At 43.1% G+C, this 18,636-nt stretch overlaps 1 protein-coding gene across 4 annotated transcripts in view; it reads right to left on the reverse strand.

Moving 5' to 3' along the window:
* LOC101730243 (MORC family CW-type zinc finger protein 3) overlaps positions 1 to 16,350 on the reverse strand; it is a 92,570-nt gene extending 76,220 nt beyond the window's left edge. For all 4 annotated transcript variants that reach the window (XM_031896556.1, XM_031896555.1, XM_031896554.1 and 1 more), the window contains exons 1-2: positions 16,315 to 16,350; positions 10,158 to 10,230 (exon numbers count right to left, since the gene is read on the reverse strand). In XM_031896556.1, the coding sequence (XP_031752416.1) occupies positions 10,158 to 10,230; positions 16,315 to 16,344 (103 nt within the window). In that variant the 5' untranslated portion in view covers positions 16,345 to 16,350. The remainder of the gene's footprint in view (positions 1 to 10,157; positions 10,231 to 16,314) is intronic.
* Between the last annotated feature and the right edge of the window lie 2,286 nt (positions 16,351 to 18,636).

Below are 18,636 nucleotides of genomic sequence, written 5' to 3' on the forward strand. Positions count from 1 at the left end.
GGCCTGAGGTCCAGAACCGGTCTGAATGCCCCTGAGGACTTTTGTACCAAGAAGAGTTTCGAGTAAAACCCGCACCTCTGGAATGAGGGAGGGACTTCCTCCACAGCTCCAGACATTCTGAGTGCATTTAGATATTCTTGAAAGATTATATGTGCTTGAGGAATTTTTGGCGGTAAAGACTTTCGAAAAACATTTCTTCTGGGTCTTCTCAGGAATTCGAGCCGATAACCTTCTCGGACCACACCTAAGACCCAGGCATCCCTCACTGACGAGGCCCAGACTTCGTGAAACAGCTGTAATCTTGCGCCTATCCTCAAAGTCTGGACCGGCTGAACCTCATTGTGTTTTTCCTGAGGTGGGGGTAAAGGTAGAGCTCTTTCTACTGGTCTGTCTTGTTTCACCACGTTTTGTTCTCCAGTTTGACTGTCTGGTATATGATCTATCAGGGCCAGAATATTTTGCATTGCGAAAGGGACGATCTCTCTGATAATCTGCCGACCTCTGGCTCTTGTATTTCTTCTCCTGAGGCAAGAAGACACTCTTACCCCCAGAAGCCTTTTTGATTATGGAATCCAACTTCTCCCCAAATAACATGTCACCTTCAAAGGCTAACTGACATAGGTTTGACTTGGAAGAGGAATCTGCCATCCACGGTTTCAGCCATAATGCCCGCCTTGAAGCCACCGACAGGGCCATGGACCTAGCGGACAATTTAACTAAGTCCACTGATGCGTCTGCCATGAAATCAGCCGCCAATTTTAGTTCAGAGAGCATGTCCTTCAAATTTGATCTCTTGACATTTGATGAAATAGCATTCTCCAGATTATCTAGCCAGACTTTCATAGCCCTGGAAGTTGATGTTAAAGCGACTGCTGGTCTGCAGGCTGCTCCAGCTGCCACAAACGACTTCTTCAAATTAAACTCTAAGCGTTTCTCCATAGGGTCTTTAAATGCTGCAGCGTCATCTACCGGAAGGGTAGTTTTCTTAGCCAATCGGACTATCGCAGCATCCACCTTTGAAGGATTATCCCATGTTTTGGAGAATGTCTCTTCCACTGGGTATTTCTTTGCAAACTTCCCCTGTATAAGCACTTTTTTCTCTGTGACTTTCCATTCTGAGGCAATCAGTTCTTTAATTGATTCATGAACTGGAAAAGTGGCACCCTTTTTCTTAAGGGAAGGAAAAAACTTGTCAGCAGATGTACTCTTAGGTGTCTCCTCCGTCAGGGTTAATGCCTTTCTCACAGCCCTAACTAGACTGTCTTTGGCTGCTGAATCCAACGCAGTCTCTTCTTCTGACAAGACCTCACCTTCTTCGGATATAAATGATTGTCCTTCTCCCGGATCATACAACTCTCCGTCCGACACCTCTGACAATGAGTCATAGATAGATTCTCTGCCTCTCTTTGGTCTCCTTGTCATTAAGAAGGAAGATGCTTCCTGCACCCCTTGGACAACGGCTTGTTTTATAAGAGAGACCAATGCGTCAATCTGTGGTACTGTCGCCTCCTGAGATTCCACAGCCGGCTGTTGTATATCCACAGACCTTCTGGCTTGTGCCGCCTCTTTCTGAGTATCACTGCTGGCAGGGAGGCTGAAAATAAAATATCAGCATTAATCACCTGCTCGGTCGCTCCCCCAGCCCCCTCTTTGAAGCATCGCTTACCAGGGACCTTTAGGCTGCGACCCCTTCCCAGAGCTGGACTGTTCCATAACAGCAGCTGGAAGAAAAGCAAATCCATAAATAAAACGTTACCCAAACGTCAGCACGTGGGCAAAAAGCAAGAGACTTACATTTCCTGTAAGCTATTCAGTGTCCCCGTCAGAGTTCCGTGAGGAGACAAAATTTTTGGCGCCAAAACGCATTCAAATAGACGCCTCGCGTGACGTCATAGGTGCGCGCCGTTTTCGTCCGCCGCTTCTCGCGTATTCGCGCGACTTCCGGGTCCTGGAACGCATGACGCTACGTCACTTCCGCCCTGCGTTCCAAATGTGCGACGCGCGTTCCGGCGCCGGCTTTTCGCCGGCTCACTCACCCCCGGTTGCGGACCGTAATGGCGCATCCCGGTACTCCTGCAGGATCGAGCGGAACAACAGCCGTTGCCGCAGTATTCGACCCCCCCAGGGAACCTCTTATCTCCTTCTGCATCGTCTCCTCCCAGGAACTGGTAAGGAGCACACACGCCAGTGACCTGGACAGGAAAAAAGACTAGGAGCAGTGTGGAGGGGGGGCATATATGTGTTAAAACTTAACCCTTTCCTGTCCAGTGACCTAAAGGGGCGGGATTACCCATTGTTGGTGTTTGCTGCCATGGTGACTGGGGAAAGATTGTTTGTTCCCTCCATTGATGTTCAGAGCTGAATTTTTAGATATGGAGATACAAACAATAGGGATTCTACCTCCACCTGATGATTCGGCCCTGAACCCAGACCCGCCTGATCGGCGAGACGACTGATATACTAAGCTTTTGTGATATTGGCTGTCTCATTGATCTGCCATACACACACTGAATATCATACGATACTATCTGTGCACGTATGGCCAGCTTTAAATCTGAAATTCTAGTAAAACAATGTATGGAATTTCTTATGGAGGGTTGGGGGAATTGTATCCCACTAAGGGTGTATATAATTACAAGAGTCTGGGGACACACAGAGCACATTCAGAGACTTTCTCACACATGACCCAGGCATAACCCATTGCATTCTCACACTAAACCTATCTTTCGCAATAAAATGCGTGACACTATCATCTTGGAATGATAATGGCCACAGCTTTATTAGTTTCCATCAATAACATTCCATAACATACACTTTTGCGATATACAAATTTACAACAATTTTAACAATAACATTAATAACAATATCCAACATGGTAAACATCAAAACACATGAGCCCCTGTCAGTCTGCCCTTCCTTACCTGAAGCAATATCCTCCAGCCATAAAACATCCTGGCCCAGAGGATACGCCGCCAAACTGTACGTATCAAGGAGCCTCCACCTTACCTGGAGCACCCGCCATCACTTATTAAGTATTTCCCCTTGGAATCCATCCAGAATAATGGCCACCCACCTTAGGGGTTAAACCGTCCCACCAAGATAATCCTCTCTTACCGGGCCAAATACTTTCCCAGCAGACTGACAAGGGCCCGCCATTGCTGTGACAAATATCCTTCTTGCTCACGGGGACCCTCCTGTTCTATTTTCCCATTAACTAACTATAAATTCTTGTACCCAACCCTCCTTGGCCACACATGTGACAACTAATAAAACAACAAAACAAAACCGTTTTCACCCCTTTCGAGGGAGGGTGGGCGGGGAACTTTACTGACTTCTGGCTCCCGTAAAATGGTGACCAGGCAGCCTTTCCTCGATCTAAAATGGCCCTCTAATCCAACCCCCCGTCTATCACCCCTCCCCTTTGTTTAACCACCTATTGGGCTTCTGCAAGGGCTAGGCCTGGGTCATGTTGCCCCCTCCTCCAATCTTTGCTGATATCCGTGGGCTCTCTGGCTTACTAACAGGCTGGTGGCTGGTTGAAACAACTTGCTTTTTCAAATCAACAAAAAAAAGGATAAGTATATTTTATTAACTTTATTCAAACTCATTTTTGTGGCTTAACTGTTGGGTTTAATTTTTCAAAAGTATTTGCTGATTTTGGTGCTAAATTACAATAAGTTTGGTGAACTATAAGGCTTACAGCAGGTTTGCCAGAAGTTGCATTTCTTTGTAGTTACCCTCAGTTTGAGGTGGGTGGGGTTTGATTAGTTGCACCTGAACAGACAGTATAAATAGAACCACTAACACAGGAGTTACAAACTAAGGGAGTTAAAACAAGGTACAAGATTTGTATTTATTCCAAGTTGTCTAGCACTTGTCTAGTCCTGCACTTAAGGGACAACCGCCAAACCTTGTCCACTTTTACCCTCCAATTTGTTATTATGTAATTTCACATGAGTTATTTGTATAAAGTTTAGGAGACCTTATTTCTTCTTTTGGTCTTAAATATCACTTATATGCAGATGACATCCAGATATATTTAGACACTCCTGCACTAACCACTGATGTTCAAACCCAGATTGCCAACTGCCTTCTGTCTATCTCCTCCCGGATGAACCAACGCCACCTCAAACTTAACCTAGCTAAAACAGAGCTCATTTTCTTCCCGCCCAAACCTGGCCCTCCTCCTTTCACCATCACTATTGATGGCATGACCATTAACTCTGTTAAAATAAAATATTGCCAAGAAACACCCTTTCTTTCACAAGTAACAGCTAAAACACTAATCCATGCCCTTATCCTTTCCCATTTAGATTACTGCAATCTCCTACTAACCAGCCTCCCAGACTCCCACCTCTCTCCCCTGCAATCAATTTTAAACTCTGCTGCCAGGATCCTCCTGCTCTCCCCAAAAAAGGGAACCTGCTCAGCCTCAATTAAGCTCTCTAGCATGGCTGCCTGTTAAGCAAAGGAGCTTACAGATCCTTCTGCTAACATTCAAAGCCCTTCCCTCCTCTGCTCCTCACTACATTCCCTCACTGGTCTCCCTACATGTTCCTGGTCGTCTCCTCCGCTCCTCTCAGAGCCTCCGTCTCTTTACACCATCCACACCCACTGCGCTCTCTCATCTTAAACCTTTCTATCTCGCTGCTCCTTACCTCTGGAACTCTATCCCTGAATCCCTCCGTAGGGAACACTCACCCACTCTCTTTAGGAAAAAGCTCAGCTGTTACCTTCTTGGGCACTAAAACATTATTTTGCCCAGTCCTGCGCTTAAGGGCAAATGCCCATACCTGGTGCCTCTTACCTTCCAATATGTGCCTGTATGTTACCCAACCACTTGTAAGCTCTACGGGGCAGGGACCTCCTTCCTACTGTGTCTCATACCACATGGCACTTACTTCCTGTGTATTTATACTTATTTATTGTATTTATTATAACACTTGTCCTCCCTGTGTGTAATTGTGTATATTGTAAGATTGTACAGCGCTGCGTACCCTTGTGGCGCTTTATAAATAAAGTTATACATACATACATACATATATGTCTAGTAAGATACAAATTTGTTAGATGTTTTGCCTAAATCGTCATTTGTGCCTGATTTATCAAACTCAAACTAGCAAAATTATGCAAAGAAGAGTTATTAATATTGCATTTTTTAAATTGGTAATGAGTCATGAATATATAAAATATATACAGTTGGTTAAAGTCTTTCCAAGTTTGTACTTGCTGTTTAAAGATGCTAATGCTGGATCAACAATGTAAATGTATGATAAAAGAGAAGGCAGAAAGCACAAGTGTTGCTCTCTGGTATTAATTTACATATTATTATGATGAATTGTGGTAATAGCATAAATAAAAAAAAATGTACTCATATTAATGAGCAAGAGGATACATATTATTTGATATCTCAAGCAAAATAACAGCTAAAGTGCATTTGGTTATTTTACCTCCCTCCTCAACTTTTAGTAAATAGATCGCTCAGGGTTGGTTTTAAATTTACATTTGTGTATTCATGTGTACTCTGGATACATTTATTCAAAAATGTTTAGAAGTGTCTCTATGAAACATGTTTATTGTTATTGTTTCTCATCCATATAATTGTTTAAATTAGTTATTACTTTTGGAAAAGTGTAAAATGAGGATTCGTTTTTATTGACATATTCTCTTTATTCCCCTTATAGTACTGGCAGTACTACTATTAGTTGGTTTGTTTGTTTATTTATTTATTTTTTGTTGTTAAAATAATTCAGTTTTTATTTTGTAAATTCATCATACACTTACACAATACACAAAAGCTCACATTTTATTTATTGTTGTCTTTTCCAGACAGTAACAAGTTCTGCATGGAATGACATGGTAATACAATAATTGGGTTATTATATACCTATGTAGGTATATAGGTGTAGTGACACTGATTTTTCAGTGTAGGTCAGGCATAGATGAGGTCACATGGGGAAGATTCATTTATGTGCAACAGGAATGGAGACGACATCACCCAAGGAAACCTGATGTAAAAGTGATGCAATTGTAATAGAGACTATACTTTAGCATAAAATTAAGATACAAAGTGGAATTTCAGCAAAAGACAAATGGAGGATGATTGAAATGTGTCATTAACCTGTTTTTGTCTGGCTACATTTTGGACTCTCTTCAAAAGAGGTTGTACTTTTGTCTGTTATTCCAGCTGGTGTTTTTGCCCAAAGACTGTGTTTTCTGTTAAAGGCCTACCTAAGGGGGTGTGATGAATCTGTTCTTAAGCTGAGCAGGTGAAAATTATTTTTAAACCTGCAACAATTGTGTCACTACTCCCAGTGTTGACTAAAGGGGTACAGCTTACCCATGCTACACCTGTTTCTGACTCTGTATAGACTGTGTTTATTCTCCATAGGGACTCAGTAGCTCATGCCTAAGTGTATGTCAAGTATTATTGTGTTCTTAGCCTTGAAAGACCAGAGAATCAAAGAAATCTCTTCCAAAGAGATGTTCCTGGCATCATTCACAGGAGAAATGCCAAGTGTTGTATAAAAGTATGTAATAAGTAATAACAAGAGATTACTAGCTAAACTGATTTCTGGACACCTGTAATACTATTGGCTTCAGCTTAGGTACATGATAGTACTATGCTGTAGAAAGTTACAATTAAATACAATCAAATACAAAGTGATAAGGAAGGTTGCATGGAAAGTTTAATACTAAACCTTGGAGAACAACGACTATGGCTGATCCAAAAGGAAATAAAGGTCATCTGAGTCGGGAAAGACATACTTAGGGATAGTTAGATTAGATCTTATATCCTATCACTGTTTACCATCTCATTTCATGATGATAAAATTATTACATAATATTTACATCATGGACATTTCACAGGTTCCAAGAGATGTTTGAAGATCTGAGGAGTTTTTCCCATGGACTTTACATAACTAAGTTCAAAATAAAATAACGATGTGTTGAATGAATAGGTGATACCTTTGAGGGGAATTATGTAGAATATGTTCATACAGAATTAGAGTGACCACAGCATATTAAAATGTACACCTGTCTTATTCATTCACACACAAACTTGGAAGTTAATTTGGGAAAGGACTGAGTATGCTTTTTAACATATGCTCTTGCCTTTTATAGATACTTGGGGGGTAGGGGCATATTGACACCAGGCATATACTCTTGGACACAAGTCTTTCTCTCTCTTTCTTCCCTGGAGGGACAGACAGGTCTCTCTTCCTGAGAGATGGGCACACATCCAGGCACGCACACACATACAGTATATGAAACTTACACACATATCACATATACTCAAACATTATATTTATATGCATTAATTGTACAGATTATTCCTGTGAGCTGTCAAGGCTATGTTTGACTGGCTGTTTGTACTTTGCATATAATTTGTAACTCCGCACAATAAAGATATTTTGTTGTCACCTTGGTGAGTGGTACTTTGACCATAGTACTTACACAAAAATTCTGCCCCTCGGTACCACAGAAGTTGGACAGCACTGGTTTATATTATGTTGTGACCTATTAAAAAATCTTGTCAAACTGGAATATATATATATATATATCAGTAAATATTGCCCTTTTACACCTTTTCCCTTGAGCCGCCATTTTGTGATGGACTGTGTGCTCCCTCAGAGATCAGCTGACAGGAAATAATGCAGGAAGAAGTGTGGGAGTAAAAGGCAGAACTCTGCCCATTCATTGGCTGATGGGGCCTAGCATGTATGTGTGCCTTGGCTTGTTTGTGTGCACTGTGAATCCTATGATCCCAGGGGGCGGCCCTTAGTACTTATAATGGCAGTTTTCTATTTAGGATTACCCAATGGCACATACTACTAATAAGTATATTTTTATGCAAATAGTTTATTTAGATGAAGCAGGGTTTTACACATGAGCTGTTTATACAATTTATTTTTATAGAGACCTACATTTTTTGGGGGTATAGTCTTCCTTTCACACATTGCAAAGAATTTGCTTGGAAATTAATGAACTGTGTTTTAGGGACTCTCATTTTCATTATCTAAGTTGAATATGAATATGTTGTTGGAAAGTCAGAGTGCAGAGGAGAAATGATGTAAGGTATTAGGTATTGAAAATTGGTTATACACCAGGCATAAAGGGGTTAAAAGATGTTTCATTTATGCACTTCTGATATGGCCATCTACACATCATATCACTGCTCCTTAAATCTGGAATGCCAGCAAACCAATGTATGGAATGTCTTATGGGGGGTTGGGGGAAGTGTATCCCACTGAGGGTATAGACACAAAGAGCACACTCTTGTGTACTTTTATTCTACATATTAATAATACTTTAGCTAGAACTTACACAAATTTGTTAGACATACTAAGATAGTGGTGGGCAAACTTATTAGCTTGTGGCTTGTGGCTCCCGAGCCGCAGTTTGCCTACCACTGTACTAAGATATCATAAGAGGGAAAATGGGGCTGTGTAGACTACTACTACACATAAGTTTAAAAGATAGTATTAAAATTTAGTTATACCTCTTGTAGTGGATTAACATCTATATAGCATTAATACCTTGTAGCACTGGGGTCTAAGGTTTTACTCCAGCCAGAGCACTGCAAAGAGTTTGCATGTTTTCCCCATGTCTGTCTGGGTTTCCTCCCATACCCCAAAAACATACAGACAGGTTAACTTGTTCTAAAAAATATTGCCCATAGTGTGTGTGACTGTGATAGGGACATTAGACTGTAAGCTCCACTGGGGAAGGGACTGATGGGAATGGGATAGGGACATTAGATTGTAAGCTCCACTGGGGCAGGGACTGATGGGAATGTGATAGGGACATTAGATTGTAAGCTCCACTGGGGCAGGGACTGATGGGAATGTGATAGGGACATTAGATTGTAAGCTCCACTGGGGCAGGGACTGATGGGAATGGGATAGGGACATTAGATTGTAAGCTCCACTGGGGCAGGGACTGATGGGAATGGGATAGGGACATTAGATTGTAAGCTCCACTGGGGCAGGGACTGATGGGAATGGGATAGGGACATTAGATTGTAAGCTCCACTGGGGCAGGGACTGATGGGAATGGGATAGGGACATTAGATTGTAAGCTCCACTGGGGAAGGGACTGATGGGAATGGGATAGGGACATTAGACTGTAAGCTCCACTGGGGCAGGGACTGATGGGAATGTGATAGGGACCTTAGATTGTAAGCTCACTGGGGCAGGGACTGATGGGAATGGGATAGGGACATTAGACTGTAAGCTCCACTGGGGCAGGGACTGATGGGAATGGGATAGGGACCTTAGATTGTAAGCTCCACTGGGCCAGGGACTGATGGGAATGTGATAGGGACCTTAGATTGTAAGCTCACTGGGGCAGGGACTGATGGGAATGTGATAGGGACCTTAGATTGTAAGCTCCACTGGGGCAGGGACTGATGGGAATGGGATAGGGACATTAGACTGTAAGCTCCACTGGGGAAGGGACTGATGGGAATGGGATAGGGACCTTAGATTGTAAGCTCCACTGGGGAAGGGACTGATGGGAATGGGATAGGGACATTAGACTGTAAGCTCCACTGGGGAAGGGACTGATGGGAATGGGATAGGGACATTAGACTGTAAGCTCCACTGGGGCAGGGACTGATGGGAATGTGATAGGGACCTTAGATTGTAAGCTCACTGGGGCAGGGACTCATGGGAATGTGTTAGGGACCTTAGATTGTAAGCTCACTGGGGCAGGGACTCATGGGAATGTGTTAGGGACCTTAGATTGTAAGCTCACTGGGGCAGGGACTGATGGGAATGGGATAGGGACATTAGACTGTAAGCTCCACTGGGGAAGGGACAGATGGGAATGATATATAATCGCTATAAAGCCCTGCAGAATATGATGATGCTAGATTAAGGATTATAGTATTAATAATACTAAAAAAAATGTACATACACTTTAATAGTAAGCAGCACCGGATTTCAACTTCGGGCGCCCCGAGGCCGGTCCCATTCTGCATCCCCCCCCCACGCGAATACAAACCCCCCACGCATGCGCAAACTTTCAAACTCCCATATGGAGCAGTGGGGAGAGATCCCCTAGGCCAGGGCCTTTGTGGCCTCGCCACAAATCTGGGCCTGATAGTAAGTAACATACAGCCTGTGTTACTGCAAGAAGGATGTTGCACTTACCTATAAGTTCAGCGACAGCACTGAATGGCCACGTATGGCTGGTGGAGTTGGAATGCAGGAACTTTGGGTGTAGCTGAAAGACACAGTTTAGCAAGTTAAGTACAATTCAGTCAGATACAGGGTAATTAGCACTGGGTAATTTGGTATTCAGTAAAAATCACATACGTTTTTGACAAAAGTAGGATAGTGATTTCATGGTATTGTGTCCAGGGGCGGGCTAAGCCGACTGGGTGCCCTAGGCAACCCGGTCGGCCAACTCCGATCCACCTCCCCACCTAGCGGTGGAGGCAATGACTGATCGAATCGCACCGCCCCCCTGCACCTCCTCCTTTGCTTTGGCGCGCATGCGCCATTCGGGGGGGGGGTGCAATTCGATCGGTCATTGCCTCCACCCCTAATGATAAGCGGCGGAGGCAATGACAAAGTAGAACTAGGGGTAGGCAGGAGAGGCTCCTGCCTGGCGCCCCTCAATCGTTGCACCCTAGGCAGCTGCCTCTTCTGCCTACCCCTAGTTCCGGCCCTGATTGTGTCAACCAAAACTTTATAAGTCTGACACTGATATAGTAACTCATAGCAACCAACCAGCAATTGGCTCTGATTGGTCAAATGCAAAGGCTTGTTTGGTGCCCTTGGAAAATAAGTGGTTCTGCCTGTCTGCTGAAGGCTTTAGGGCAATTTCCAATATTTGGCTCTGTACCAAATGATTATAGAATTCATGGGTGTTATCTGATAACTTTGGGCCAACTCCAAACACAGCCCTTCCCATTGACTTCAATAGTATGCCCAGTGAAATACAAATGGGAGCAATTTTATAGGGGAATGTTGTGAAAATGGAACTTTAATATAAGATACTTCTCACAAAAAGCAGAGCCCAATAATTGGATTATAAGTACCTATGCTGTAGACCAACCCAAAACCAGCCCAATGCTTAATTTACCAGAGCCTGACTAACCAAGCTCCAAGACCAACAGAGGGATTAAATAAGCCTGGGCTTAAATAAATAAGCCTTGGTCTCGACCCCTGCCGTCATTTTCCTGGCCAACGGTGTTCCTCCCCATGCGCGTTCAACTTACATGCACCCAGTGGAGGATGGACGGGGGCCCTGCAGGGGGTTAGGGAGGTGCAGGGGGGGCCCCTGTGGGGGTTTGGGTGACGTGGCCAGCGGGGGCACTTGGAGGCCCCTGGGGCGGCAGCCCAGTGGGCCCTGCACCCCCCAGTCCGACCCTGAATAAGCCATGAGTTTATACAAGACATCAACCAGCAAGCATTAGACAGAGTTAAGCCAGATGGTAATGGCAACAGAGGGGGCACACTGGCAGAATTAGACCTGCCACCCAACCACAACCAGCTTCCTATTTTAGGCTGACCCACGCATCACTATACTGCAGGCTAGTAAGAAGAGGACAATGCTGTCATTACCCAATGGAATTTTGTCATCTGAACAGCTTTTGGCCACATATACATGGCCAATAAGCAGGAAACTTGGTCTAGAGGGGCAAAATCAGCAGCTTTTATCAGCCTGTATATGGCTGGCTTTACATCATTTTAAAATGAACTTTTCTGTACAGTGCTGAGTTTCTCTATGACCAACCCTGCCCCCCCCCCCCCCCTTTGATCTTACACTGGGACGTGGCTAGACCACAGTGCTCGGTGTGAGCAAATTACAGCAGCGGCTGGGTGGCACACCACCCCTTAATTTGTACTGCCCTAGGCCCAGGCCTTTGTGGCCTTGCTACAGAATAACAACATGCCACACACTTATAAAATCAGTATAACTAGTGACTTACAGTGTATTCTTTAAAAAACAATATTAATAGATTAAGAAAGAGAGTCTATAAGTTGTATCCCACTGATAGGTCCTGAATATATAGATAATCAATCAACAATTAAATCAGTGAAATAAACAACCATTTATTGGCTCAAAATTTAACAAAACAATTCAAATAAAGCAAACATACTATACCAAACGACAAACAGGTGCATCCCAGTGCCTCATGGTACCCATACTTAGGAGGGAGGAGTATGGGTACCATGAGGCATTGGGATGCACCTGTTTGTCGTTTGGTATAGTATGTTTGCTTTATTTGAATTGTTTTGTTAAATTTTTTTTTTTGTGTTTATTTCACTGATTTAATTGTTGATTTTAAAAAAATATTTTTTAAAACTTATTTCAACAAAATACTATTCCATAATTAGTTCAATACAAACTGGTGGTGGCTAGGTAACAACCCAGAATTCAGAAATAGAGAGTTTTTTTGACACCCATTGGCACAGTAGGTATACACGATTTTAAAATGTCATAAACACATTTGTGAATATAGCATTAGACAGTTTTCTGGCAGAATTGATTCTATGTGGAGTTGTTACTTGTCAAAATGGTCGAGCTGCCTTTTCATCAACGTTCTTTGGAAAGATTCACAGCAGTCCAAGGACAGGGGGGCTGAACACAATGATGTTTATACATTTACAGTCAAGTTAAATAGTACCAGCTACCAGCAACCTTAGCTAGTGATATACTGCCTAGGATGGTGAATTACGATCTGCTGCCAAATCTACACAGGAAGGTTGTCTAAATCGATATAATGCAGGGGGAAAACACCTCTTCTGAGCAATACTCATCTGTTTTATAAGCAACTTTCCTGTTTACACTGTTTTTGTAAATAGGGTCTCCACTTTTCTGATAAAAATAACATTCTTCCTATATTTTTATATTTCTTCCCTACTGATAAGATTTGCAAAAACAGTTTGCCCTTTCTTTTTTAAAATACAATACACAAAATACACAAAAAAAAAAATTATACCGGAGGCAGGGTCAAGCACATATCATGGGTACTGTGCCCAGCAGCAATACCAACTGATATTGAATAAGTGGCAATGTAAGGTGAGAACTGGTAATGTGAACTCCACAAGCTATATATATATATATATAAATAAATATAAACTTCCAAGTAAATGCCGGCACTCACGTATAGATAAGTTGCTGTTGCCTGGGTGCAGGTCCAAATAATGTTGAAGGTGCTTGAGAGAGGGTCAGCACTCACAGGACTTATATAAACACATTATTTTTATTAAAGGAGAAGGAAAGGCTAAGTCACTTGGGGGTGCCAAAATGTTAGGCACCCCCAAGTGACTTAGAGCGCCTACCTTGTACCCCGGGCTGGTGCCCCTGTATGGAGGGAACAGCACCAGCCCGGGGCACCTGTAGACACCGCTTCCTCCTTCCTTTGCGCGCTGCCGGCGAAATCCGCCGGCCGGCGCATGCGAGGAGGAAGGAGGAAGCGCCGGCAGCTACCCCGGGCTGGTGCTGTTCCCTCCGTACAGGGGCACCAGCCCGGGGTAAAAGGTAGGCGTTCTAAGTCACTTGGGGGTGCCTAACATTTTGGCACCCCCAAGTGACTTAGCCTTTCCTTCTCCTTTAAAGAGGAGACTAACGTTTCGGCTAGCACTCTAGCCTTTATCAGAGCGCTGAATACAGCAAACACAGGGTCTAAAAAGCACACGGTGGCGGGAAAAAGTGGAGATGACATCATCATACGTCGCCAGAGACAGAATATCAGAGATAAACCAATAAAAAACTGAAAACATGCAATAAAAACAAAAAACACAGGAGAAATAATAAGTACAAGCAAGTAATCAAAAGGTCTAAGCAGCAGCTTCAACAGAAACAAAAGTCTCAAAATTAACATGCTACTGTAGCTAGCTGTCAGAGGTGGGCCGAGAAAGTAACAAGTTTGTATCAACACAGTTCTGTTTCACATGAGCCCCGTGAGCTGAAATAGACTCATAATCAAGAAAACTTAGTCAGTAAATGGAAACTTAAATAGGGCTAAAACGGGTTGCTATGGTAACTGGTTGCCTTGGTAATGCTATAATTTTTACACCACTCCCCATTGGGACAGTAGGGGTAAAGTATTAGTATCAGAGGTTCATCAGGTTCAGAGGTTCATCACAATAAGTTCATTTGATTACAAATCCATGTATGTGGGGCGTGAATATACATACAAGGGACAGGTTGCTAGGTTGCCGGCATCATAGTAACCAGAGTCAAGTAGGTTAAAATGCCAGGTTAATCATCATAAACACTTGTTGTAGTTCATAAAACATCTGAGTCATTATTCTTGCAGGGGATAACACATCCCTATCTACAAAAGTAGGAGAGAATACACAGATGTGATTTGATATGGAAAGAAAGTGACATGTTGAAAGCTATCTCAAAGTAGAGCAGCACACCATGAGAAAAGTAGAGATAAAATGAAGGTAAGTGGCTGAGGAGAGGAACCTCTGGTTGAAAAGGACAAAGGAGAGGTATTGTTGGAGTGTCGCAGTCTACGGCAGAGGGTTAAGGGCACCCATTGGAGGGTTTCAGACTCAGGTGGGTACTACACACACAGTTGTCATGGTCAGTTGGTCAATTGTGGAGGCATCTTGTCACCAATGAGTATAATAGATGGTGCAAAGGACCAAAAGGACTCTGGATACTAGGTGTGGTGCACTACCTGTCAAAACACACACCACCCATCCAATAAAGCATCCAGTGGTGATGAACAGGTGTACCCAAATGTGGTTAGGCAGAGTATAATAAACCCTTTAGTGTGAGGGTACTTGCTGGTGAGTAAAAGGTTAGCAGGAAACATTGTAGACCAGACAGAGAATTTGGGACCCATAATTAGCTATACTGCGTAATACAATGAGAAGATTAATTATATATATATATATATATCGTAGTGTTCAGGTATCCACTGAGGTCCCCTTTGCATAATGACAAGGAAAAGAGAGGTTTCTCTAGCCAGTTACCAAAGAAGCTCAGGGTTTGGAGCCCAAGAAGAAATAAAGTATTTTACCCAGTGGGGACTGAAGTATAGAAAGAGTAAAGGACACAAAGATCAACAGGAGGTTGAGTGCTAGTGCCAGAGAAAGAGTGAAAATACCCATGTGGGGGCTATTAAATTAATAATACGGAGTGTGAGGGATACATGAATTCAAACATTATATGCACTAGAAGCTATAACCTGAAAGCTGGGAGTAACCCATTGTGCCCTGCAGGGAGAGAGTTATTGTAACCATTTGTCGTGAGCACTGTATGACCTGTGAGATGCTACTGCCTGCCTATACTGTGCTGTAATTACTCCCAAGTGGCTGTGTAAATAAACAGTTCATTATTTCAATGTCAAGAACCACTTGCGCCCATTTCTTGAGATATACAACATATTACTACCTGGCCTCCATATCAAGTGAGGGTTCATACCTGAGGGAATAAGTCTCATCCCAGGTAAAATAGGGTGTGGTTTGTGGTAAACAGAGAAGCTAATTTACCATAAGCTTACATAAATATAAAGGAAGAACTGGAAACCAACATAGGACTTTGAGTCACATCAGGCTAACATATTCAGCATAAAATCTTCAAGCCCCAACCGGGCTAAACAGTGCCTTAAAGTAAATAAATACCAATGCCAATTAGTTGCCAATTAATGAGCCAGCAGCCCCTCCTCTCCTGTCTGTCAGCACTAACGGTCAGTCACTCACTCAAATGCTGAAATGAAACTGAAAGAAAGAGCCAGGGCTGCATTTTATTGGGTGGCAGGGAACATTGTATCCACAGATACAGATACACAATGTCAGTTAATTCACTGTATTAGTCCTGTATCATTTACCTCCTAGGTGAGGCACAAGCACCTTTCAGCACCCCAAACTGTAGGACTGCAACTCCCAGCATCCTTACTGACAGCTCCTTACTGACAGTTCCTTACTGACAGTTCCTTACTGACAGCTGAACTTGTATCAGCACCAACATGTCCCACCCCAACTACTGACTGCAGAGCCCTGAATGCATTTCTAGCATGGCGTGACTTTCCCTCCTAATGTGCAATGCAGTAATGATGTACCCGCTGCCATAGGCTTAACAATAACACCACTATGTAACATGAAATTAATGAAAATTCTCCACAAACACAAATCTGGACCAAAAGATATATTTTTGAAGCTTTATATAAATCAGAGATTGTTAATATTAATAAGCTACTGATGTGATTACAACACTAAGCATCCTCTGATTCTGATTTAGATTGCCAGTCTGGGCCTGCCCCCCCCCCCCCCCAACACTTTAGGTTGACTCTTCTCCTTTCCCCCATTTTAGGATCCCATAATCCCTTCCACTTACCCCACTCAGACGAATCCCATCTGTCTCCATTGCTGTCATCCTTGCCAATAATGTTCAGGTACCTAAAAAACTGAGCTAACTCAGCCCTCCCCTCCCTTCCAGGTGGAGCCACATTGCCCTTCCCTTCAAGACAGTGTATTGCAACTATTTTCTATGCTCCCACCCATTGTTTACCTGTGTGACAGACTTCAAGCCTTCCCATCTACTGTCTGAGTCATGTGACCCCCCCAGGCTGTCTGACAGAGGTAGAGGTTCTGTTAGTTATTTTCCAAGCTTGAATATTTTTATCCTAAAAGGAGCACCGGCACTTGGATTTACTATGGGGAGCCTACTGAAGTAGAATTTCACCTTGGAATAATATGAACTATGATACAGACAATGGGATTAAAAACAAATCTCATTTGCCATTTATTGGTGTTAAAACATGCAAAATGCCATTTTAGAGGTATAGAGATCTACATTATGGTAATTGCTCTTCTTATGACAGGTGTCACAGTGATAGATTGGCCATTGCTCACCCCAGAAGCATTCCTGCAGTAAAGTGCTGTTAAACAACTTTGCTGCTTTCATCATCCAGTTTATAAGTGCAGCTGCCTGTGTCTCCCTGCTAGTATAATGGTGATAATAATCCCCCAGTAGCTTGGTGCGGTGTTTGTCTCATGTAGCAATTGACACAGCGTTCCTTCTGTAGAGTCTGTCTGAGGGAACTATATGGTACAGTCTATCCCAGTGTTACTGCACAAGTTAGATATATATGGGTTGCCTGTATCTCAGTACTGCGGCACACTTACTACTGAGATGGGAGACAGGCAAGTCTGAAACTTTGCAACTTGTTTGGGACCACAAGTCTCCCTTCCAAGTTGTCAGTATTGAGCTGGTGAGTAGAAATGGCACTGCCTGGATTTCACACTCTGGCCTTTAGCAGAGCTCTCAGCTTCTCTCCACCCCTCAGGTCCTCAGATGCACTTTAGGAGCACTTCTTCTCCACAGCCCAGCCTTCTGGGACCTGTAGTCCCCTCATTCCTATTACTGTAAATACTGCTGCATCCCTCAATATTAACAGTGACACTTAGGGGGAGATTTATTAAGACCCGAACGGGTCCAAACGCGCCGAGCGGATTCGCGCCTGATTTTTTCGCGTGCGAAAAATTCGAAAAGACTGCCGCTGTTTGCAATGGTTGGGTATGAAAATTACGTGACTTTCGGATCGCCAATACGATTTTTTCGTGACTAATACGATTTTTTCGTGACTAATACGATTTTTTCGTGACTTATACGATTTTTTCGTGACTAATACAATTTTTTCGTAAGCATTTTCGGGATATTTGCGATCTTCAGAAATTTTCGTTTCCAATCCGAATTTTTCCCATTCGGGATTCGAACTCGGGTTTTGATAAATCTGCCCCTTAATCTACATAAAACAAGGAAATAACATTATTTTCAAAGAAACCTGCCGAGCTACACAATATAAACCTCTTCCTCTGCTTGTGAAACATACACTCACATGTTGATTGCATGATTTGATTTTAGGCGCATCAGCCTCAGTGCACCTGGAACTGTACAATATGTGAAATCCTTTGTGTTGGAAGCTGGGACAGGGACCTCCTTCCTCTTGTCTCTTTAATACTTGAAAGCAACTATATTTTTTATTATTGTATCAACACTTGTTTGTTCAATTCATGTGCTGTTCTATTGTACAGTCCAGCATGCACAAGCAATGCTTTATAGATAAAAAAATATACATATTGTGTAACAGGAATTTGTTTATTGTGTGTTTATATTTAAAATTTGAAAATGTTGACCAATAGCATTTGTTTGCCTTGAACACTAAACCCGCGCCTTTCTTTCATTTTAAATATAAACTGCTGTTACATTCCTCATGTACTTTACTTTCGAAGAATGTGGACAAACAGGCAGGCCCGTATTTGTGGAGAGGTCACAAAGGCCCGGGCCTAGGGCGGCAGAAGTTTAGGGGCGGCATGCCGCCCCGCCGCAACAAAATTTTTAAATTTGGCTCCCATACGGAGCAGTCGGGACCTCTCCCCACTGCTCTGTATGGGAGTTTGAATGAGCGCATGCGCACTCGCGGCTGGCGCGGGGAGGGGCGACCAACAGGGGCGGCCTTGGGGCGCCCAGAAGACAAATCCAGCCCTGCAAACAGGGCTTACTTTTTCTCAAGAGGGAGCTTGCTGGCACTCCCACAGCATCCCTGGTTAAGTTTCTCTTTGGCAGCTGATAATGAAATAGTGCAGAGCAGAGTGCATTACTTCCTTATGATCATCCTTCATTTCCATATGAGCACTGCTCGTTCCCTGCTCTGTC

This window comes from Xenopus tropicalis, chromosome 2 (assembly GCF_000004195.4).
Source record: "Xenopus tropicalis strain Nigerian chromosome 2, UCB_Xtro_10.0, whole genome shotgun sequence".
Classification (NCBI taxonomy): domain Eukaryota; kingdom Metazoa; phylum Chordata; class Amphibia; order Anura; family Pipidae; genus Xenopus; species Xenopus tropicalis.